Below are 22,948 nucleotides of genomic sequence, written 5' to 3' on the forward strand. Positions count from 1 at the left end.
TGCAGTCATGTAATGCTTGAGGACCTCTTGCATTTTGTATGTGTAACCCAACAGTGGTATTTGTTTTTCTCAAATCTTCAACATGAGCAAGCTCAGCTTGCCACAAGTACAGCCCTACACCCAACTTCCAGATTGCAGATTTCTCAGACCTTCTTGGGATTCTCCATCATTCCTGTTGGGAAACGTCTTTGCAGTCAGCACTCTGAAGTCACAGCTTGGTGACCGTTCTTCCTGGTCACCCATTAGCTGATACCAAACCCCTTAACCCAGGGTTTGGAGCTGTCAAGTGGCAACAAGCTCTTTGGTGATGAAACACTGTTCCCTTCTGGAAAGGAGGACATGTCCTTGAGGAACAGCTGAAAGCCCTTCCAAGAAAAAGGCACATTGGGTTGTGTTGGATGGTTCCTAGCTGTTGGTGTAGTGGCACTACGAAGAGTTGAGCAGAAAGCTGAGCAGGAAAAATAGATGAGGAGAGGACTTAACCTGTAGAACCCATCACAAACTGTCACACCAAAGATGTGAAAAATTCCAAAAGGCTGAGAACCCAAGGACATGGCATGGAGGATGTGTTTGTGCAAGGCTCTCTTCCCAACGAACATCCGCTCAATGGGCAAGAAGAGAGCTTTGCTGTCAGGTAACATCTGTGCTCAACACATTTGTTTAAATAAAAACAGATCTTCAGCACCTTCCTCGGATTTGTATCCTTCCATTGAAGACCTGGCACTGAGATCTTGGTGCTCTTTCACTCTGTAGAGTTACACGGCTTTTATTTTTTCTTCCTTTCTTGCGCAAGAAGGAAATAGGTCACATTTCAAAGAAACCAGCAAACGGGGGTTAGCAAACGCCAGACAGCTCACTGGATGCTACGGCCTTTTCCCCTCCTATCTTCCAAAACTGACACATTTCTCACTCACCAAAGAACGTTTTTCCCCTCCTTTCCTTTCTGTCTTCAAAACCGTCATAACAACCCCCTGACAGGACGTCCTGCGCACCCACCAGCCAGGTAAGACCTTCTTTTTCGCTGTCGGTAGCTGTTCTACAACATGGCTGCTTTGTTCCTTGCCTCATAAGTGCTCCACACACCTGGTAGAGTCGCAGGTTTGTGGCAGGATGGAAGATCTTGTGAAGCACTGGTGTTAATAGGCCCAGCTGAACTCATTGTGTCACTTCTCTGCACTTCTATCAAGTGCTCCATCGCTGCTTGAGAAGACCAGCACAGCGTTATGGGGCCTCACGGCTCTTTTTCGTGTTGGGGTATTTAGATCCTAAGATGAAATGGGAGCTTACAGGCCAATAATTGGGGCCAGTCTTTCTCTTTCTTTTATCTCTGGACATAAAACATCAGAATTTGTCTTCTCTGGAAGATTCCCTTTAAGTCCATTGCTGCCTGGGAGCCCAAGCAGCAGGGTGGGAAGAATGAGGGTATTTGGCACCTGTTGGATAATGCTCCAAGTAATCAAGAAGGGCTTCAGAGATTTCCTACTGAAAAATATGACAGCAAGTATATTCCGAAAATAGGCTTCTACCAAATTCACATTTGCTTCTCTTAATTTCTTTGTCATCTCATCTGTTACGGCTCTGCACTTTGCTGTGAAAACAGGCAGAATTCCAAGTCCCATCAGTTCAAGTACAGTCCACGGTGTTATGGAATAAACTAGAACAAAGGAAAATTGAGATTAAGCCTCAGAAAACATTTCCTAATGGGCAGATCCATTAGATGGTGGAATACACGCTGCAGAGATGAGTGGGAAACCCATCACATGGGCAGAACTGCGGAGGAGACTGGAGAAGGGATTAGGTAGCCTGGCAGGGGGCGAGCAAACTGATCTACGAGGCTCTGCTTCCTCATATATTGATGATTTGTGTATTTTCAGTCTTTCCCCACCCTTTTCCTTCACCCAAGTCCCTGTAGAGCTTGCTGATGCTCCCAAGAATACAGCTTCTTACACAGATATGGATGGTGCCACAGCAGTATTAGAAAAATCATAAAGGCATGTGGGTTTTAATGGCTTTTTTTTTTTTTTTTTAAAGCTGATTCCTATTAAGCTTGATGAGAAAGAGGATTTTCTGAGAACTCTCAGACACTGCAGTCCCTCTGCTGCCTGTAAAGTAAATGGCTTCAGAAGGAGCAGAAAGCCTTCAAAACATCAGGCTTTGTACAGGTCCTAAGCCCACTCAAACAGTACAGGAAATACAGATGGAGCAGTTATGGTCTGAGAGGTCAGAAAGGGCAGCAGCTCTGACTTGTACAAGTCCTGAGTGGGGGGGCCAGCAGCACAACAGCAGAGATACCAAGGGCAAAGGACACCGAGATTAATATTGCCAACATGGACTCTGTGGGTTTGAGCTGAGCAACATGATCAGGAACAGAAAGATGCGTGAAGCACATCCTTTCCCCACCACCGATCAAATGATTTCGATCACTGAATTATGCTAATTTAGGCTTACAAAATCCACAGAAATGATAGGAAGGGCCCTGCTAAGTCTGGGATTAAATGGGCACAAAAGAAATTGGGGGACCCAGGCTGGAGAATAGAGCCTAGAACAGAGGGCAGATAGCAGTGGCAGTGAGGAGCATGGGCAGCTTTCTTCAAACTCCACCGAACTGAAAGGTATAGCCACTCTAGGGGAGGGAGGTCTTAAGATGACTCCTCATCCCCAAATCGTATTCAAATAACCGGAATAGAGAGTCCTTGGAATTACCAAAGTAACAGAAAAGCCTCATGCAGATTAGCCCTTTACTTACTGTGCTTCAGCTCTGAATTTGGAAAATAGAGATAGCACGCTGCCTGCTAGTGATGCAATTCAACACTCAGAACAGACCTTTTCACATAGGAAGTGAGTGATTGTGAATGCAAACTTCCATTACCACTTGCAAGTCACACGCTTTGCCCAAATGCCTGCTGGTCGCATGCAAACACACACCTACACTTCAGAGCAGATGTGCTTTTGCAAGAACTAGCTGAGTTATTGAAGTCCAAGTCAACTTCCCCTGCTTCCCAAAGTGTTCATTTTTCTCTTCAGAATTTCTCCTTCAGGAATTTCTTACTACCATTTTGTAACCCCTTGCAGTCTGAAGAATGTTCAGTCCTCTTAAAAAATGCTTACAGAGCTCCTCTCGTGCCTGTAAATTAGCTTTCAAGCTGAGATTCATCTTTTGCCTTTCAAAGCTCAGAACAACTTAATGCTCAGTCAACCTTTGCTGTCAAGCAGGAGATGGCTGCTAGGTTCTGAGATGCCATTTTATTTTATTTTTCTGGTCAAGCACTGGAATGAGTTGCCCAGGGAAGTGCTGAAGTCCCCATGCCTGGAGGTGTTCAAGAGACATGTGGATAAAGCACTAAGGGACACAGTTTAGCAATGGGACTTGGTAGGTCAGAGTGATGGTTGGACCTGTGCCATTCTAAGATTCTATAGAGACAAACCTCAAGAAATAACAGAACTGTCAACTACCATTTATTGACTCAAATCTCATGCTCACATCCTAGGGAAAATCCTGCAGCTGAGGGGCACAGCACCACTGCTTTGTGCCCAGGTTCTCCCTCAGTCAAACTTTTGGCCAATAAGAAAGTAACAGCGCGCCTAGATGAATGTTAAAATCCATTAAAGCCTTAAAAGAAAAGTATTTATGCTTCTAAAATCTTCTAAATAATCCCTCAGTAGAGTCCATTAAGTAAAGAAAGCCATGACAGGTTGGGTCAATTAAGAACATCTGTTATCCTGCTCCTATCTGCTGCTTCTCCATCCCATCAGAAAACTCCCAGTATGGCCATGAAGCAGACCACACCAGTATCTAAAAAGCTGAGATCCGCTGGGTAGATGGAAAACTTACACGATATTTTGAGTAAGAATGATGACCCTCTTCCTCTTAGATGTTTACTCTGATCCTGAAGATTATGGGTGTAGATGTACATGTATGGCTAGCCCCCTGGTGTCTAATATGAGATTATAATCTGTCACACACAGAGCTGAAAGGCAGAGGTGAGAGTGTAACTACATCTATTTTTAAACAACTACGACCTCATTTCATAAAGCCCCAAGGAGCTGAGACTGCACACACTTCTCTAAGCCAATGGAAGAAGCTCTCCCCAAATCCTGCATCAGATGTTCAGGGTTCCCACAGCTGTCACCATGTCAAAGTACAAAGGACAGACGGATGTCAGCAAGAGTCCTGCCACAGCCAGAAGCAGTGCAGACAGATACACAGCCCAGACTGCCTCTGTGCTGTGCAAAAAGCCAGCAAGCACTGCCCCAAGGAATGCAGTTTAGGTGCAGGAACAGACGGGAGCCTGCAGGAGGGCCCTGAGAGCGAGGTTGGTGTAGATGCCAGAGGCACAGGCAGAATTTGAGGAGGGTTCAGTGCTACCTGCAGTTCTGCATTCACATTACCAGGGCAGGGTTAAACAGCACCGGGCAGTTCTGAGAACTCAGCCGGACCCACGCAGGGCAAGACATGCCCTGCACAGCTGCCAATGCCCCAGCTCCCCAGGACCTGGAAGGTTTTCCATTCTGTCTGTGCTGGGATTGCAGAAGAAAAACCTATTTGCAACTAATTGTTATTGGTCTCTCAGCCTGGTTCGTGGTGGGTGAGTCTCAGCGACAACAATTCTGCCAGCAGTGCCCAAGCAACCATGGGATGGGAACATCCAGCCTGTCCCACCATGGCTGGGTGGGAGCCAGCATCCTGGAGGGCACTGCAGCACAAAGCCCTGTCCTTGGACCGCAATGTTCTCCTTCAAGAATTTGTTTTGATGGGTTACTGGCGGACCACAACAGAAGTAGTTGGCATGTTCAGCTGACAAGGGGAGGCTGCAAGAGGGTAAAGCAGAAGCATAGTGACCAGAGGGCGTTCCAAAAGACAGCTTTAACCCTCTGCTGCTCAATGCAGTGTCCTGTGTTCGGAGAAAAGAGGATGGTGTTTGCATTTTCAGCTGCAAGTGTTCAACATTAGTCTGCTTAGTGGAAGAGTTACAGGAGATGGTGCATGTTGCCCACAATAATCAGCAGGGACAGCATGAGCAGTCATTAATGCATCCTTCCATTGATGGATGCAACTTTCCGTTGACAGCATAGAAAGGATGAGAGCTAAGAATCTGCCAGATCATGGAGAAAAAGCTATTTTTCACCTTAGTGTGGCTGATCACAAAAAAATACTTCAAAAAAAGTGCACGGGAGCAGTAATACTCTTCATGTATCCCTTGTCTGTGAACAGGCAGAGGATCTGTTCCCATTTCAGACACTGATGCTCAACAAAAGACCACCCAAAAATGTCAACAGTGGAAGAAAAATGTTTCTGCATTCAGTGTTTTTCAGTATTCCATGGAGCTTTGGCTGGACTAGAAGTTATCTTGGCCAGAGAAAGAAACAGAGAGTGTAACTTTCCCTACATGGAACTCAGAATTGCAGAAATTAGATATGGGAAAGTCCTATTAGCTCATCCCAGTTTCTTCCTGCCCATGGAGGATAGTTCCCTGCAGTACTTTTTCTGACCCAGTGCTAAGTGAGATACTGTTCCACATCCTGATGGATCCTATTAGAAAATGTTTCTTATTAATGAGTGGAAAGTAAGGCTGGTTATCATCTCCATTATCCTCACATCATTTTTTTAGTGCATCCAAACAAGCTTTTACTCCAAAAGATGATATTCTTCAGATGCTTAATGGTTGCTCTCTTTCCCTGCCTGCTGTCACACCTCAACATATAATGCACATAATTAGTCCCTGCTCATTAGTCACATCAGCCAGGCCCTTCACTTGTTCCATCCTGTGCTTGCAATGCTTACAAACACTTCTAGTACCAAAACACATATTGAAATAAGCTGTCTCCATCCACAACATGCAGGTGACAGGATAGTGTCCACTACCAGCAATGAATCATATGGGTGGGTTTGTGGTTTGATTTTTTTATTGTTGGAACTTTGTTTGGCAGGGCCTTGGTTTTGATCTGTTCCACGTAAACAAAACTCACTTTTGTGCATCCAAGAAGCAATGAATGCACCCAACCATCTTCCAACCCCTTTCCCACCACCCACTTGTTCACAGGAATATTTTGCTCACAAAAGCAGTGCCAGTGACAAACAGCCAAAGCCCCACATTTGGTCTTGCCCACACCGGCTGCTAGACCCCTTTGCCTGGCCTTTCAAAATGAGATTGAGAAACCTCAGTGACTCACGGCCATTCGAGAGCCCATGGATCTTGCTGCAAGCACAGGGAAGTTCACTTTGGTGTCTCAGCCAAGTTCTGAGTGGATATTTTTACCCTGTCTGCCTAAATCCCCTCTAGCAGGGCTAGAGGAAGGTCATCTCCTTAAGGTACTACTGTGTCAGCATTGTGGGGCTGAGTTATGGGGCACCTCAAGCGCATGACAGACTTCCTCCTGGCTCAGGTTCAGGGCACCAACACCACCTCAATACAACCTGCTTGCTCCTCCCTATATTACTCCCAAGTAATTGCATATCCCTGCCCTTTTCTTCCCCTAATGGCAGCGATTGGAGAGGTCTGGGGAGCTTCAGAGCAGGACTATAAACCAGAGCAAGATTATGGCTATGTGTAGAGATGTTGTCCAAAGAAAAGATGCCTTGTGTCATAGACAGAAGCTGGGTAGTTTGGGGTGGACCAATGCAGTACAGAAGACCAACAGAAGCCTGGCAAGATCTACCATATCAAATGATCCAATAACAAAAGCTCAGTAGGGAGAAAATACAGTAACCATTGCCTCATACAAAATTAATCAGAAAGATTAAGGAACTGAAACTAGATCAGCATTAATCTCTGTACGTATCAGATGTAATGTGTTTCCACTGAATCAGCAGGTTTTAACCCATTTGAGAGGAACTTTAATGGAAGGTTAACCAGCAGGTGGGTGAGCTGCCCAAGGTATCTCTAGACAGTTTGTCTCCCTCTCCAGAATAACTGAGATCCAGCACCAAGACCAGGAGCAAAGGAATGGAGTCCAACAGCCAATCTGGTACAGCTGCATAAGGAACAGCTGTCTCTCAAGGACTGCACACTCACCCTGCTGGAATCCCAAGCCCTTTCTGGTTGGCTGTCAGCTCCAGCTCCACCTGCGTAGCAGGTAAATGCAGGGACAGATGTTGTGCTCACCCATCCTCAGGACATCCTGACATCATTCATTTAGACACGCTGACCCACAGCTGAGTTATCAGACCACAGAGCACTCCCCAACACCAGGCAGTGAACAATGCACTGTGTTTAACCACGCTGGAACCTAATTAAAAGCTGTTCAGGATGTGTGGGTCCAGGGGGCCAGAAGTGTTTTCAGTGGCTCTACAAAAGATCAGCAGGGTGTTCACAGCCTTCCAAAGCAAATCCACATGCAGCAGCTGAGCACAAGTTGCCTTAGGGCAGTGTTCTTCTGCTTTATGCTATCACCCCTACCCGTGGATCCTGCGCCCCACCTGTGCTCCAAGAGAAGCTCCTTAATGGGCATATTTGGAATAGGAGAGGATGCTACTGCAAACCAGGAGGTCCAGGGGGGAAGTACACCCATCTGTGGGGACCAGAACTCAGGATTGTTCCTGCACTAATCCAGGTACTAAAGGACACAGCAGTTCTGTCCTTTTCCCTGTACCGGGGTACATGGGACTGTACATACTACCGTATATCCCCAAAATATTAGTGTCAGCTTGGCTTGAAGCAAAGCATCACATTTAGTTGGATTTTTGAGACCCTCATCAAAGGCAGCATTTTTAATATGGTTCTGGACATTCTGATTTATCAGGGTCTGCTAGATCCTACCTACAACAAACTCTTGTTCAGGAATCTTTTCATGGAAGAAGAGCACAATATAAAGAACCAATACTCTTTTCTTTAGGGAAGGAGCTCAAACTCCTATAATCAGTGGCAGAACTAATTACCAACCCTGTCACCAGTAATCACCCAGTGCAAAGCAAACAGCAGCCACTCTGCACCAAGGAACACACTGATACCTGCATGCTTTGCTGTCTTTCTATTCATATTTCATAAGCAAAGCACTAAGAGATAGCTAGAAGCTGTCAGAGCATGTGATGCACCACAGGCCTGGTCACACATAAATAGGAAACAATTTCATGCATGGAGTTCACCTGTGCTGATCCAGAAGTAGGACCACCACCTTTAAGTGATCCACTGGTGCTTCCTACTGCACTACTCATAGAACACCCCCAGCTGGACGTGATCATCAAATCCAACTCCCAGCTCCACACAGCACCATTGAAAACTTAGTGTTGAGAGCTCCAGCATCCCTGGGGAGCCAGTTCCATGCCCACCACCCTCTGGTATCCTGTGGCTTTCCTGTGGTCAACAAAATGGGTAACTGTCATAAAAACAAAGTTAATCTCACTGTTTTGGCTCAGGGGACCACAATCTGCCCAATTTCTGTTGTGCAGTACTGCAGAAACATCTGCCCCAGCATTCTGCGGGTTCACAGCCACCAGTGAAAAGCAGGCTGGCACCAGATAACATGGCAATCCCAGCCATTAAAGTAACAGCTGGAGCAAAGGAGGCAGATAGCTGTAACCACAGGGCCCAGGCAGGTGGTCCCCCCCTTCCCTGCCCCCTCCCCATCTCCTGCTCTCAAGGAGAGAAGAGCAAATTGCTTCCGCTCATTAGCATCTGACAAATAACCACAGAAGGAAAACAAGTCCCCAGCAGGATATGAATGAGCTCAGGCCTTTACTGCCATCTGACTGCACCAAACAAGCGTGTCATCAATTCTCCACGCTCTGCTGCACCGTTTCTCCCTTTCTGAGAAGGATGAGCACCCTCAGCCTCAGGTTTAGAGGGGCCAATTTGAAGCAAAGCAGCAAAGAGATGTGGAGCAGGAGCGTCCCAGCAGTGCTGAGCCCCTGCCTGGGACTCATAAATACCACTGTGGAATTATACGTTTTCCTTTCAGAAAGGACTGTGGGCTCTCTCTGTGGCCAAATGACTCCCATATTCTGCTTCAAAGTGCAGAGGTGTGTAGAGTTTCTGTACATGGCCAGGAATCCATGGGCACATGAGCAGGTTGGGTTTACCTGCTCACTTCAGCAATGAGAACAGATGGGGTTCTTGAGAAAAATACAGGCTTCCAGCCACACCAGGGAGCTTTTTCAATGCAACTTCAGTCAACACAACCATTTCAGGTAGGACTGAGTCCTTTACTGACAAGTAAAGGAGATTGTTATCTTCAATGACAAGCACTAGGCACCCTGCTTGGGCGAGCAAACAAATGGGCTCAGAGCTTCACCAACTCCCACTCACACATAGCTCAAATGTTAACACGTGGTTGGATGGCTGAGGTTTGGGTGTGCAGTCAGCAGCAGGGAGGTCAGAAAGCAGCTGAAGCCAGGAAATGTAAGTGCTTATGAGGAAATCTTTGGAAGAGCTGCCATGGAATGCATAAATGAAAACTGAACATTAATCGCAAGCAATTAGAAGGCTACAGTCAGGACAATCCGAAGCAAGTTTAGGGTTTTGCTTTAAACTATGAAGCACTTAAAGTTGATCTGAAGTTATTTCGATTGTCATTTAGTGTTTCAAACACCACGTCCCATGACATGGGAACCAGCTCAGCCCATCATCTTGCATATAGCAAGCCCTCAACTCACTGGCATCTAAGGGCAACTTCTACACTTGTGACATCGTTCAACCCTTCAAAAGCGAGTGGGCAGCTACACATAGATTTGATTGACTGACGTCTCGATGGCTTCCTGCCTGGCTTTCCTGTGCATCGTGCTATGCAGACTGTACTTTTTACGTGGGTGGTTTTTTTTTCCAGTGCCTCCTCGTGTCATAACGCCAAGTTGCAAACATGCCATTATCACAGCCCCAACGGGTTGAGCACTCAAAGTACCAACCAGGAACGCTCAGTACTTGTACTGCTGTACCCTGAGGGACAGAGATAGAGCAGGTGCTGGAAAAAACAGGTCCTGCTGCTTGGAAGCCCTGCATCGCTTCCTCCAGGCACTGGTTTGTCATGTCTGGCAAAGCAACCCATGAAATCAGTTCTCATTTTTGCCTGCACTTTACACTGCAGGAAAAGAAAGTTTTGGGATGTTTCTGTGAGCCTGCTGAAGTTTTGCCAGGATTGCTCAGGTCTACCCAGAGGCAATGTGGAGGAACAGAGCCATAGCCTGGAGTGAGAGCTTAGCCATGCCCTGGAGCCCGGAGTTGTGGGTAGGAGAAAGAGCCTGGACACTGTCAGGGCTGTAAATCATCCTGTTCAAGGGTATCAATCTGCTCTCAGGCTTCAGGACGTGACTCTTGCACATGGCTGGGAACATAGAAGAGTTCTAAAGAGTTACAACATGGTTCATCTGTGGCAGCAAGTCTTATGCAAAAGGGGTTCCATGGCCAGAACCAAGGGGTTCCATAGCCTAAGCCAAGCTTTGATCCCAGCCTTCACTCTGATATCTCTCTGAGGCTCTCCTGACTCCAACCCTGGGCTTGGAGAGAAAAACACTCTGTAACCAAATTGCCTGTGTAGGCAGTTGGAAACTTTGTAGGAGCTCAGTGATGATCGATGGCTTCTGCTGATTGAACAGTTTTCAAATGTTCCATTTTCTGTGATGTTTTGGCCCCAGACTTTACAGAGAAGGGAACCAATGAGTTTGGGTACCTCACCCTTGTACCTGTTTATCCCAGGTAGCGAGTGGAAATTAGTAGCACGTGAAGAAGCTGTCAACCTTCCCACTGCATACTCAGTGCTTCCTCTTCCTTCCTGTGTGAACATGACTCATCAGCTTACTCTGCAGTCAAAAAACAGGAGTTGCAGTGCTTGCTCTTCAACCCACCACCAGTGCTCCCATCTCAGGAGCAGAAATGGGGGATACTGAACCCAACATCAGGGCTGCTTTGCTTCCTGGAGCATTTCCAATGAGCTCCAAGCACTGACTGCTGTTCAAGCTTTTTAGCTATGGTGTGCTCTCGTTTGCCTTCTGTCTCATACTGGCAGATCGGCTGAGATCCCACTTTGTTTCATTTGTTGACTTTGATTAAAGGGGTTTCAGAATTCAGAATTTAGGCTTGCTTGAGCTGCCTGACAGGGCTTACACTCGTTCCACGTGCAGGCTGCAAGTGCTGCTGACGGCTTCCTGTTGTGGTTTCCTGCCTTAGCTGAAAGACCTCCTCCCTGCCCCTGCTCTCCCTTCCTGTTCTCATCAGAGGGGCACTTCTGGGCTTAATGAGCACAACAAACAAATAGGTAGAGAGAAGAGTCTGGTTGCCATAAATCCAGTTTTCCCCATTGGGTCTGTTGAACACTGAGCAAGGTGCACAGAGCAGAATGGTTTCCTCCTAGCTCCTACACCATTCCTACCAAAACAGAGCACACATCAGATCCTTCCCTAGCCTTGGGAGCCCAGAGCTGGCAAGAGGCAGCTAGGTGTCACGGCACATCCAGTGATGGATGCCCCATCATTGGAGGTGCCCAAGGCGAGTTTGGAGGGGGCCCTGAGCATCCTGATCTGGTGTGGGGCACATAGCTTTCAGTGAGGGGTTGGAGCTTGATGATCATTAAAATCCTTTCCAACCCAACCATTCTGATTCTGTGATTCTGATGGCCAACCAAGCACAGTTCCAGCCTGAGAGCCACTTCTGCAACAACACAGTGGGACCAATGATCAGCATTACTCTTCCTGTCATGTTCAGAAATGGGGGTGATGCTGAGAAAAATCAGGGTAAATACCAGAGGCTGGCCTGAGTTTCCTTTACTATAAACATGAGTGACGCATCTGTGGGAAATGCGGAGGGACACCATGACTGGCATGGTTAGTGGGCATGGTGGGGGTGGGCTGATGGTTAGACTAGATGCTCTTAGTGGTCTTTTCCAGCCCCAATGATTCTATGATTCTCTGATTCTGGTCTTTTTGGGGTCAGCATCTGCGTAATGACAAAACTGAAGATTAGGCTCCAGGGAACAAATGAGACCCTGTAAATGTTGTAGGATTTCTGTTAATCAACGTGGGTGATTTTAGATGTTTTGATACAAAACAGTAACTCTCAGGGAAAGGGGCTCTGCAATGACTCAGTCAATGAAGTGCCATTTCTCACCGCACTTTCACCAAGAACCAGCACTGCAGCAGCATGATGGTAGGTTTGCTTCTGGTTTTAGGCTGCTCTGAGCAGGGTTTCCAGTAACGCTTGCACATTTCAGCTTGATGGGTCTGGGGGATTGAACTTGCTTTACGATGACAGCCTGCCACCTCTGAGCTCCAGCTTTCCCTGGAGCACAAGCAAGATGTAGAAATAGGAACTTACAGAAATTGCAATCAAAGTATTGACCAAATTCAGAAATCAGGTATTGGAGGAAAAAAGTCTATACAATTTATCAAGGGACCATTAGAGGAAGGCTTCTTCTTGTTCCTGTCAACAGTTGGGTAATGTCTGCCTAGAACCACTTGGGTTTGTATTTACTTTCTTTTGCTGTGTTTGTTGCAGTTGTATATCTACATGTTCTTTAGACATAAAGATTAAAACATGAGATGTTTTGATCTTAATTTATTTGAAGTTTTGTCCTAATGGACTTTTACAGCAAAAATAATTTATTCAGAGAGAAGAAAGAATTTCCTTTTATTGTGAACAGTGCCAAAGAGAAAATAGGAAGTAAAAGTTGACAACATTGGGATGGATGTAAGAAGCACATTTTTAACAGCAAAGGTAATTTGTGACTGGAGCAATTCACTGTAGGATTTGGTGCATTCTCTGCTTGAACTAGATGAAAATCAGGTGTATTTCTGCTTACACTTTCTAGCTCTGTTCAGGGCAGAACAGAGGATTTGCTGTGCGGGATTCTCAGAGCAGAAATGTGAATTCACCCATGCAAGCAATGTCCAAAGTGACCCTAAAGGCTGAAGAATCCCTGGATAAATGTGTTTGAATCCCACTTACCCATTTTTGAAAGATTAAATCAATGAAGAACTTTGGTTCTCCTTTCCAGATTGAGCACCAGTAGCGTGTAAGCCGAGCCGGGCAGTTCCAACACGTGCAGCAATGCCGGATGCTGCCGCTCACCTTCCCTTCTACTATGGCAGCATTGCCAGGTCAGAGGCTGAGGAGTACCTGAAGCTGGCTGGCATGTCAGACGGACTGTTCCTGCTGCGGCAGTGCCTGCGCAGCCTGGGGGGCTACGTCCTTTCCATGGTGTGCAACCTGCAGTTCTATCATTACGCCATCGAGCGCCAGATGAATGGAACCTACGCCATCGCGGGTGGCAAAGCACACTGTGGGCCTGAGGAACTTTGTGAGTTTTACTCCAAGGATGCCGATGGGCTCTGCTGTACCCTCCGCAAACCCTGCAACCGCCCCAGCGGCGTGGAGCCCCAGCCTGGGGTCTTTGATAGCATGAGGGACAACATGGTGCGCGAGTATGTCCGACAGACGTGGAGACTGGAGGTAATGGTCGTGGCCAACAGCACCATGGGGCTGTGCAAGGAGCAATCTCTGGGTCTTACTGCCACCTCCCATCCTCACTTCCTCTGTCAATATCTTCCTCCTCTTCTGCCACATCATGGTACAGCCAGCTCTTTCTCCTGTGTGACTGCAAGCACTGAAAGCAGTCTGATATTTCATTGCTTGGTGTTGGTTGGTCACCAGCTACTCTATAAGCATTTTTCCATGCACCATTTCCTCCTCTGCAGCACACAGGACATTCTTTGTAGTTAAACCCTCATCTGTGCATCCATAATGTCATGATGGAAACAGGCTCAAAACTCTTGCTCAGGTTTCCTTTGCTCTGCAAAGTCATCGGAGGCTTTGCCTATGAGCCTGAGGCATCTGGGTACCAGCTCAAGTCTGCTTATTGTTTAAATTTAAAAGCAGCTACAGAGAGATTGCTATGGTTGGTTGCACACAGGAGCATGGATAAGGTAGACAGACTAAGCAAAACTCTGTGGATAGCCATAGTAGCAGCCATATAATGAGTTTTTTCTCCCTGCTGTTGCCTCTACAGTGGCTGTTCAGTCACTTCCAAGTCTTTTGCAGAAAGATGGCTCAGGCATCATTCTCTCCAGGGAGCCTTTCTGCAAAAGATCTCTAAAAGTGACCCGTTTTCGACTGGAGGTGCTGCTCAGAATGAGACCTTCAATAGGGTTTCTCCATGAAGCTGGACTGTCACCGCTGGTGGATAACACAAAGGACATTGCCACCTACTGGCAAATGAAAACCTGCAGCTCCTTATAAAGTGTGGAGCTGATAGAACTCCTTTATGGTAACACACATTGATTTCCAAACTGTACTGCCCAGGGATAGCAGGCAGCCAGGGAAGGGGTCCTGGTCTCCCAGGAACACAGAGGGAGAAGGCACCTACAAAGCTGATGTCAGATCATCCATACGAACAAGTTTTCTTCACTCTTAGAATCATAGAATTATTAAGGTTGGAAAAGATCTGTAAGATCAAGCCCAATCTCAACCCATCCCACTATTCCCCTTAACCATGTCCCTTGGTGACTCATCTCCACAATTCTTGAACACCTCCAGGCATGGTGACTTCACCACCTCCCAGGCCAGCGTGTGCCAATTTTTCATCAACCTTTTTGAGAAGAAATTGTTCCTAATATCCAACTCAAACCTGCCCTGCAGCAATTGAGGCCATTAGCTCTTGTTCCCTCACCAGCAAATAATGGACATCAAATGGGTGTAAGAGGAGAAAGCAATTCAGATAAGCGAGTAACAGTGATGCACAGAATAACAAAATTCCATCCAGCAGTGCTTCAGGCGTGATTAAAGTCACTGGTGCTTCAGTTACAGGACCATCCAAGTTTCTTGTGACATCACTCCAAGATATGCTGAAGCCATGCCTCCCTTCTCTCTCTCTTCCAGGGGGATGCCCTTGAACAGGCCATTATAAGCCAGGCCCCTCAGGTGGAGAAGCTTATTGCAACCACAGCCCATGAGAGGATGCCCTGGTACCATGGCAACATTGCTCGGGATGAAGCTGAGAGGAGGCTCTACTCTGGGGCACAACCCGATGGGAAATTCCTGTGAGTACACAAACCCTGGCAGGTACCATCCCTATTCCATTTACCATTTCCCCACTTCCAATGCCCTCTGGTTATTTGTTTCATGTGAGTATTCCTGAGAGGTCTGGTTAGGTATGGTCAGACTGTTGTTATGGATCTTTGAAATTCAGGCTCTGCCACTCCACATCTGTTATTTCCCAAGAAGTGTCTGGCCTTTACGAATCCAGTTTTGAGCTTTATTTGTTTCTTATGTGTAGAAGTCTGCAAGAAGCATGCTTATTAATTAATGCACTGGTTGATGTCAGATAAAAGGTTCAGTAGACAAGGACATTTAACAATGAAATTGAGGCTCTGTAGAATAATGTGCCTCTGCAGAGGTGAGACAGCCCTGAATTTAATTATCTCCCTAATCAGTTGGAGAAAGAAATAACCAACCACCACTGCAGCCATTCGCAGGGCAAAACCTCGAGCTGCTTTTAATAGTTCTTCTTCCCACCAGGCTGAGAGACAAAAAGGAAAACGGCACTTATGCTCTGTCCCTTGTCTATGGCAAAACAGTTTATCACTATCGGATCGACCAGGACAAGTCTGGCAAGTACTCCATCCCTGAGGGGACCAAGTTTGACACGCTCTGGCAGGTACAGTGCTGGGGGATGATAAGCACTGCTGTCCTAGCAAAGCAAAGGCACTTCTCCCTTGCTACATCTGCTCATGCCTTGGGGGAAAGGAAAGGCCATCTGGAGCCTTAAAGACACCAAGAGCTTGGAAAGTCTTTAAGATCTTGCACACAAAGACTCAGGAGGCCCATAAGTCTTGAGCCAACTCCCAGAACCTTGACATGACCGCAGATCCAAGTGCCAGGAGACACATCCTGTCACCCCACAGAGGCTGTTTGCAGACAGGAGATGGCTGTGAGATCCCATCCATGAGGAGGGGGCTGGGCTGTAGGGGATGTGACAAGTGCCTGAAGCCCAGGTAGCAACCCCCACCCTGGCTCACTGTGGGCATGCTGCAGCCCAATGAATCACAGAATAACCTGTGTTGGAAGGGACCCTTAAAGGATAACTGAGTCCAACTCCTGGGGCTGCTCCAGGAAAGGAATGCACCACTTCTTTCTGGGGAGAGCTGTTTGCAGACTGTAACTGTTTTGCTGAATTTTTCAAATTCCCAGGACTGTTTTCACTCTGAATTTGAAAGAAAACAAAGACTTCGGGGCATTTTTTTTTTTAATGGAAACAGAACTGTGCCAGGCTCCTAATTTGGAATGAAATCTGAGCCACTCAGGAGGGGAAGAGAAAGTCTGGTCCCCTGTGCTCTGGTGGCCAGGGCTGGGGTGGTGGTCCCCAGCTAAAGTGAGGCCCCCACTGTGCTGGAACCAGGGGGTGCTGCAGTGGAAAAGTGCCTGAGATCCAGAAAGTGAATGCTGGGGTTCTGCTGGGAAAGCCAAAGGTTCCTTTCGGTCTTTATCAGACGTACAGTCCCTTCCGGCTGTGGCAACAATGACATTACACTGAGAATGCTCTACCCAGCCCTACTACTAAAGGTTTTCCCTTTGTCTTTCTTTGGGGCTTATCTGACTTCCCAAACTCTTCCCAGCTCTGGCAGACACCCAGATACAAATGATGTAGGAGTTTCCTCAGTGCACAGATAGAAAGAAATAACTGAGTCCCTGGTTGCCATAAATCTGAGAGAAATTGTTATGATAAACCACACGTGTTGCCTGCAAAAGAAGAGATGGTTTTCTGTTTGCTTTAATCCCTTTTTCCCCTGATTCCTTTATCAGCTGGTGGAATATCTGAAGCTCAAACCAGACGGGCTGATTTTCTACCTGAGGGAAAGCTGCCCCAACCCCAGCATGCCAGGTGAGATGATGCCAGTGCCAACCCTGGCCTCAGTCACTTGTCCCAGGTGTCACAACCATCACTTCATATCCTGTCCTGTGGGACACCTGAGGGATGGGAACAGTGCCCATACCCATGCACGTTTCCACATCCATTATGGTTAAAGTGGTAGAAAAGGACATTTGCGTGGGAGGGATTGGATCCTCCAAGGACTGATGCTCTGTTCCTGCATGGGGTGTAAGCAGACTTTCACTAATAACTCCTCTCTCCCAATCCACAGCCTCTGCAGCACCAGCTCCACCAACCCACCCCTCCGTGAGCGTAAGTTGTGGGGAGAGTCTGTTCTATTGGTACCTCATCTAGTGGCACTTTGAACTGATCAAACTGTCCTCTTCTTTAAAAGGCAACAACAACTCAACTGGAATATATTATGGCCGGCTGCAATGCTGTCTCCTTTCCAGCTTGGATGGAGACAAGGAATAGTTGGGCATAGCTACCATCAGTGCCAAGAATGGTTTCCATTCACGCTGTGCTCCTTGCAACACATGGGGCTGTCCTTGGGGAGCCCTCTCCCCCTGCCCTCCTTGCTGAGCAGGAGTGAGGGAGGTGTGTTTGTGTTCTGGGAATGCTCAGCCCCACTGCTGGCTGCTGGCCATGGGCCACGTCTTTGTGCTCCCTCTGCATTCCCAGCCCCAGGGAAAGTCCACGCTCAGTGCCCAGCTGTGCTGAAACCCGCAAGTTTGGGCTTTGTGAGTGCCCAACAGACCTAAATAAAGGGCTGAGCATTTACCCGCATTGTCAAAGAGCTTTCACAATCTGTGATGGGCTCCTACAGTGACTACTGCAAGCAGTACTGGGGCTCAGAGCTGTGCTGGACGAGTTGTTCCAGAAAGCAGTAACAGCTCTGAGGCTGCAGAGCTGCACAGGGTTCATGCCAGCCAAGACCAGACCAGCTCAATGCCATGTCACTCCTTGTGCCCAACACTGCACCTTACAGTGGAAATCACCAGCTGGGCCTCTGTTGGACTGCAGAGGTTCCCTGTCCCTCACCTCTCCCATTTTAAGTTAAAACAATTTCCCCTGGCTGCTTTATCCACTTCATCACTGTTTCTTTTCCAGAAAAACCTTGGGCCTCTCAATGCAGATGGATACACACCAGAGCCTGTAGGTGAGCATCTCTGAAAGCCCCCAAGCCATAGGAGTTGCCGTTTGTATCACTTTCTGGTCAAAAAGCTGTGCTGCAAAGCCTCTTTTCTACAAGAGCACCCAAGAACATCCCACTCACTTCAGGGTGCAGAGCCAAGAATGCTGCAGAACTGTTTGCCTGTATCCAATAGCCAGCAAAGTCCTGTTCCATTCCACATCTTCTGCCTACTAAATTCTTGGTGTCTTCAGTTGGATTTCAGCGGGGTGAAGTTAAGCACCCAAAAGAGTGTTGATGTGTTGGCACAGGCTGCCCAAGGAAGAGGTGGAGTCACTGAACCTGGAGGTGTTTGAGAAATGTGTAGATGTGGTACTCAGGGACATGGGTTGGTGGGCCATACTGATGGTAGGTGGGTGGTTGGACTGGATGATCTGAGAGGTCTTTTCCAATCTTCATGATTCTACACATCTGGGACCTGCAGGAACCTGTGGAATGGGAGTGCTCCAAAGTTTCTCTCCATCCCAGGTCCTCTGTTTTAATTCAGTGAGGCCATGGGCTGTGAGAAGAAGGGAGATGCCCAGGAGGAAAGTTTGAATGCTGGATCCTGCAAGAGAATTGGCCAGAAGGGAGGAGAAAATCCAAACAAAGGAGAGAGGGGCAGGGAAGAGTACATAATTTACAACTACAAACAACTGTATCTCTCTGGAACATGCAGGGAAGTCACGCATGCTACCCATGGACACCAGTGTTTATGAGAGCCCGTACAGTGACCCTGAGGAGCTGAAGGATAAGAAACTATTCCTGAAGAGGGACCATCTGATGATTGATGAAGTAGAACTGGGAGCAGGAAACTTTGGCTGTGTCAAGAAAGGAGTCTACAAAATGAGAAAGTGAGTGCTGCCCTGTGAGATGCCCAGGGAGAAAGAAGAGGGTGCTTCAGACTGAGCTCAGAGGTGTCCCCTGCCATCCAGTTTATACTTAGAGAGACCCTAGAGTGACAATGGGCTGTATAAGAGAGACTTTGGAAGGTCAGTTGTGGCTTTCCCAGGACTTTCAGTGACAGCCTTAGTGTCCTGAGAGTGTAGTATGTGTTGCATGCTCTCAGGCATGCCTTCAGACCTACAAGAGGCGAATATTACATGAATCCACCTGCTGCTTAATTTATCTGTGTGTCTGTTCCTCTTGTACTCTGTGCAGGAAGCAGATCGATGTGGCCATTAAGGTGCTGAAGAGCAACAATGAGAAAACAGTGAGGGATGAAATGATGACAGAAGCTCAGATCATGCACCAGCTGGACAACCCCTACATTGTCCGCATGATTGGGGTCTGTGAGGCAGAGTCCCTGATGCTCGTGATGGAGATGGCTTCTGGTGGGCCACTCAACAAGTTCTTGTCTTCCAAGAAGTGAGTACTGAATAAAACATGGCTGATTCTCTGCATTTCTCATCAAGCTCATTGCTGTCAGGGGAGTCTGACTTTGTAGGGAAAGGGAGGGTAACAATAGCAAGAGATTCCTTTTAATGCAAGCTAACAAGGGGCAATGCTTCTAGATCAGAGATATCCTTGTTCATTCTCCTTTGCAGTTGGAGAGCTTAGAGGGGACTATGTTGTATAGATTAATGACAGGTCCTTGTTGTCCAGCAGTTTTATTACTGTATTGTCTTTCCATCCTCCCCAGAGACGAGATTACAGTCAGCAATATTGTGGAGCTGATGCACCAAGTATCCATGGGGATGAAGTACTTGGAAGAAAAAAATTTTGTCCACAGGGACTTGGCAGCAAGAAATGTCCTGCTGGTCAATCAGCATTATGCCAAGATCAGTGACTTTGGCCTCTCAAAGGCTCTCGGTGCTGATGACAGCTATTACAAGGTAAGTGTAAGCAGAGCAAAAGATGGAAATAGCCAGCAGGAGGCCTCCAGGCTGCGGGCTGAGACCCCCAGAAACTGGAGCTCTGGGCTCTACCCAGAAGACCTGCTGCACAACCATATCACATTCTGTCCAACCCCAGTGCTGTGGCATTAAAAGGGGCTTTGCAAAGACCCAGGGGGTGAGGAAGAAATGCAGACAAGGGGGATTTTCCTGCAATGTGGGACTGCATTTAACACAAATATGTAGCAAAGCAGAACTAGGATTTGGCCCAGAGCAATCTTCATCTCCGGGTGCAGATGTTCCTTTTTCTTTGCTGTAGGCCAGGACAGCAGGAAAGTGGCCTTTGAAATGGTACGCGCCAGAGTGCATCCTTTATCACAAGTTCTCCAGCAAGAGTGATGTATGGAGCTACGGTGTGACCATGTGGGAGGCCTTCAGCTACGGGCAGAAACCATACAAGGTGAGGAGGCAGAGCTGGGTCTATCGTGGGTGGATGCTACAATCTGAATTCCCACTCTAAGCCGGGCTGAGACGCACTGAAACTTCAGTTTCCATTCCCTTGAGCTTTTGCCACCGTTGAACAGAAGGGAAAGCAGACAGGCTCACTTCCACTTTGTGGAAGGCACAAACTGGATTGCTTGGGTCCTTCAGCTTTGTGTTCATGCAAGGGAGAGGAAATGGGAAACAAAACATTAGGGTTTGAATCAAAGCAGATCTTCTCTTTGATCCTTCCAACTGCTTGCAGAGCTGAAATATCAGTTGCTCAGACACTGCTCAGCCCAGGCTTGGGGTGAGACACCCAAAGATGGTGACTATATGGGACTTGCTGTGCATGGACCCAAAGCATTACCAGCACAGATCTACTTTTGCTGAGCCTGTTGCTAGCTCCAAAACAATTAAAATGTTTTTTCACTTGATCCTCTCCTAGAAAATGAAAGGCCCAGAGGTCATCAGCTTCATAGAGCAAGGGAAGCGCATGGACTGTCCCACCGAGTGCCCGGCAGAGATTTATGCCCTCATGATGCAATGCTGGACCTACAGGTAAGGACTTCCCTTGCTCATTTCTCTGCTGGCCCATCAGCACAATACGAATGAATGTTGTCTCCTGCCTTTGTCTCATTCCCAAATCCACAACACATAGAATGCATCTATTCCTTGCTTATTGTCCCTATTAATTTGCCTGTATCAACCCTGGAAGATGTCAGAGCCTCTCTGCTTCTGCACCTCTCATCGTAGAAAGGTCTCCTTAGCCCTGGTACAGCTTGTCCTGTTCCCCCCCCCCAACATTATTTGGTGCCTGCTACCTCCTCCTTTGGGTCAACTCACTTCTGTCCTTTCTGTTGGCTCTTATTTGTTCCTTTCTGCCCTTGCAGATGGGAAGAGCGTCCAGGATTTTTTTCAGTGGAAAACACGATCCGCACCTACTACTACAGCATTGCCACCAAGACAGAAAACGGTCCGAAGGCAGAGGACAAGTCAAAAGCAGCTTTTCCTTGAGTTTCCCTATCTGTCCCTCAACACACACCCTGGACTTCCTGCACAGGACCTGGAAAGGTTCTTTGCAAATTTTGACTTTAATCTGTTATATGGTGGTTTTTTTTTTTTCGCTTCAGAACTAAGAAGCCAGGAGATGATGCTGCCAGCAGACAGCAGGGGAGAGCACTCAGTTGTGCTCTGTGTTTCCCAACTGCCAGCCGTGGTTTACACCTCCAGCCTGACTGGCACACGACAGAACAGGACGGTGTTGTAGTTCCTGCCTACTCACTTCCAAAACCATATCCCAATATCATAGCTTAATGCCAACCAGGCTTACTGGGGATGAACTGTGCTGGCTCCAGCAGACCTGGATTTTTCCCCATCCCTCAGAAAACGATTCTTGTGCTGGAAACCTGCTCAGCACAGAGCATGGTGTCTTCTTCCCTGCACTGGTTAAGGTTCCTCATACAACAAAACCCGAAGCATCTCTTGCTTGCCCCCTGGGCCCTGACTGCCTCTGTGCTACTGAAATGAGCGTTACTCTATAAATAAACTATATTTTTTAGCATCCCCATGTCTCAGACTATCGAACTGTAAATACTTGCAGCTGCTTCAAGCTGAAAATTGTCATTCCCTTCCAGCAAGGCAGGGTTTCCCTCTCTGATTCTCTCCATATGCCTGCAGAGTCACCACCCTTGTCACCCTTGGTTGGCTTCAGGGCAGAGCTGGAGTTTTCCTGCACAAAAAGCTGCTCAGCTGAGTCCATTGTGGAAATCCATCCATCCATCCATCCATCCATCCATCCATCCGTCCGTCTGTCCGTCCATCCATCTGCCCATCTCAGTCTGTCTATCTATCTATCCCTCTATCTATCTGTCTGTCTATCTATCTATCTATCTTTCTATTGAGGCTCGCACTGTTCTACCCCTACCCTGGGTGCAGTGTGTGACCCATGCTTCTGAGGTGTGGTCTGCAGTGTTTTGAAGGGGAAACAGAGGAAGGAGGAGATCAGAGCTCTGAGATGCAGCAAAAAGAAATGCTTATCTCTCAGCATCTTCTGGTATCTGAAAGCCACACAGTAACTCACACAGTGTACCTTGTCCAGAAGGTAAAACAAACAGCCCTGTGGGGGCACAGCCCTTATCTAAACCTGAAGGGGAGGTGGATTTGATCTGAAGGCAACCATTCAGGTATGAGACCTGAATTACCCCCTTGGTACAGCCTCAGAACTGTCAGAGAACCTCAATCTGATGAAAACTTAAATGTTCCCCTCTCTTTGCCTCAGCTACAGCCTCCATTGACAGGAACAACTCACACACTAAATCATTTTCACTCTCAAACCCATTAGCTTCTCCTATATGCTTGAGAGCTATGGACAACTTATCTTTGCCAACAGAGGGGAAAGGAGATATCAGAAGAGAAAGTGTCTGTTCATGTTGGCTCAGTGAGTAGCAGAGATAGGAAAAAAATTATCTTCTGTGTCACGTTTTCCTCCCTGAGAAAGTAGAAGCAAAGTTTTGATGTTCTTTCTATTTGCAAACCACTACATCTGTAGGTCTCATGGTGCACTGGCTCTGCAAACGAGGACAGCCTCTCTTCTTCTCCATCCCCAGCGCAGATGCATCCAGCTCTGCCATCTCTCTTCACCCACTGACAGCAGCCCAAATACTGAAACCTG

General features: G+C 47.3%; 1 protein-coding gene across 1 annotated transcript; it reads left to right on the forward strand.

The window, feature by feature from the left end:
- Positions 1 to 818: 818 nt before the first annotated feature.
- On the forward strand, positions 819 to 21,840 carry LOC128090402 (tyrosine-protein kinase ZAP-70). Its single transcript, XM_052702706.1, has 13 exons — positions 819 to 1,003; positions 12,919 to 13,373; positions 14,799 to 14,959; positions 15,438 to 15,576; positions 16,722 to 16,800; positions 17,060 to 17,100; positions 17,899 to 17,947; positions 18,639 to 18,813; positions 19,121 to 19,327; positions 19,602 to 19,794; positions 20,114 to 20,254; positions 20,723 to 20,835; positions 21,168 to 21,840. Exons 2-13 carry the CDS (start codon positions 12,972 to 12,974, stop codon positions 21,289 to 21,291), a joined length of 1,824 nt encoding a protein of 607 aa, XP_052558666.1. The 5' UTR covers positions 819 to 1,003; positions 12,919 to 12,971; the 3' UTR covers positions 21,292 to 21,840.
- Positions 21,841 to 22,948: the final 1,108 nt, after the last annotated feature.

Source organism: Tympanuchus pallidicinctus, unplaced genomic scaffold, assembly GCF_026119805.1.
Source record: "Tympanuchus pallidicinctus isolate F22 unplaced genomic scaffold, pur_lepc_1.0 scaffold46, whole genome shotgun sequence".
NCBI lineage: Eukaryota > Metazoa > Chordata > Aves > Galliformes > Phasianidae > Tympanuchus > Tympanuchus pallidicinctus.

Excerpts from the sequence above, each read along its gene's own strand:
- LOC128090402 (XM_052702706.1), top strand. The coding sequence starts at position 12,972 with ATGCCGGATGCTGCCGCTCACCTTCCCTTCTACTATGGCAGCATTGCC. Across the intron at positions 14,960-15,437 it reads CAACCCGATGGGAAATTCCT|GCTGAGAGACAAAAAGGAAA; the intron begins GTGAGTACACAA and ends TCTTCCCACCAG. Across the intron at positions 17,101-17,898 it reads CAACCCACCCCTCCGTGAGC|AAAAACCTTGGGCCTCTCAA; the intron begins GTAAGTTGTGGG and ends TTTCTTTTCCAG.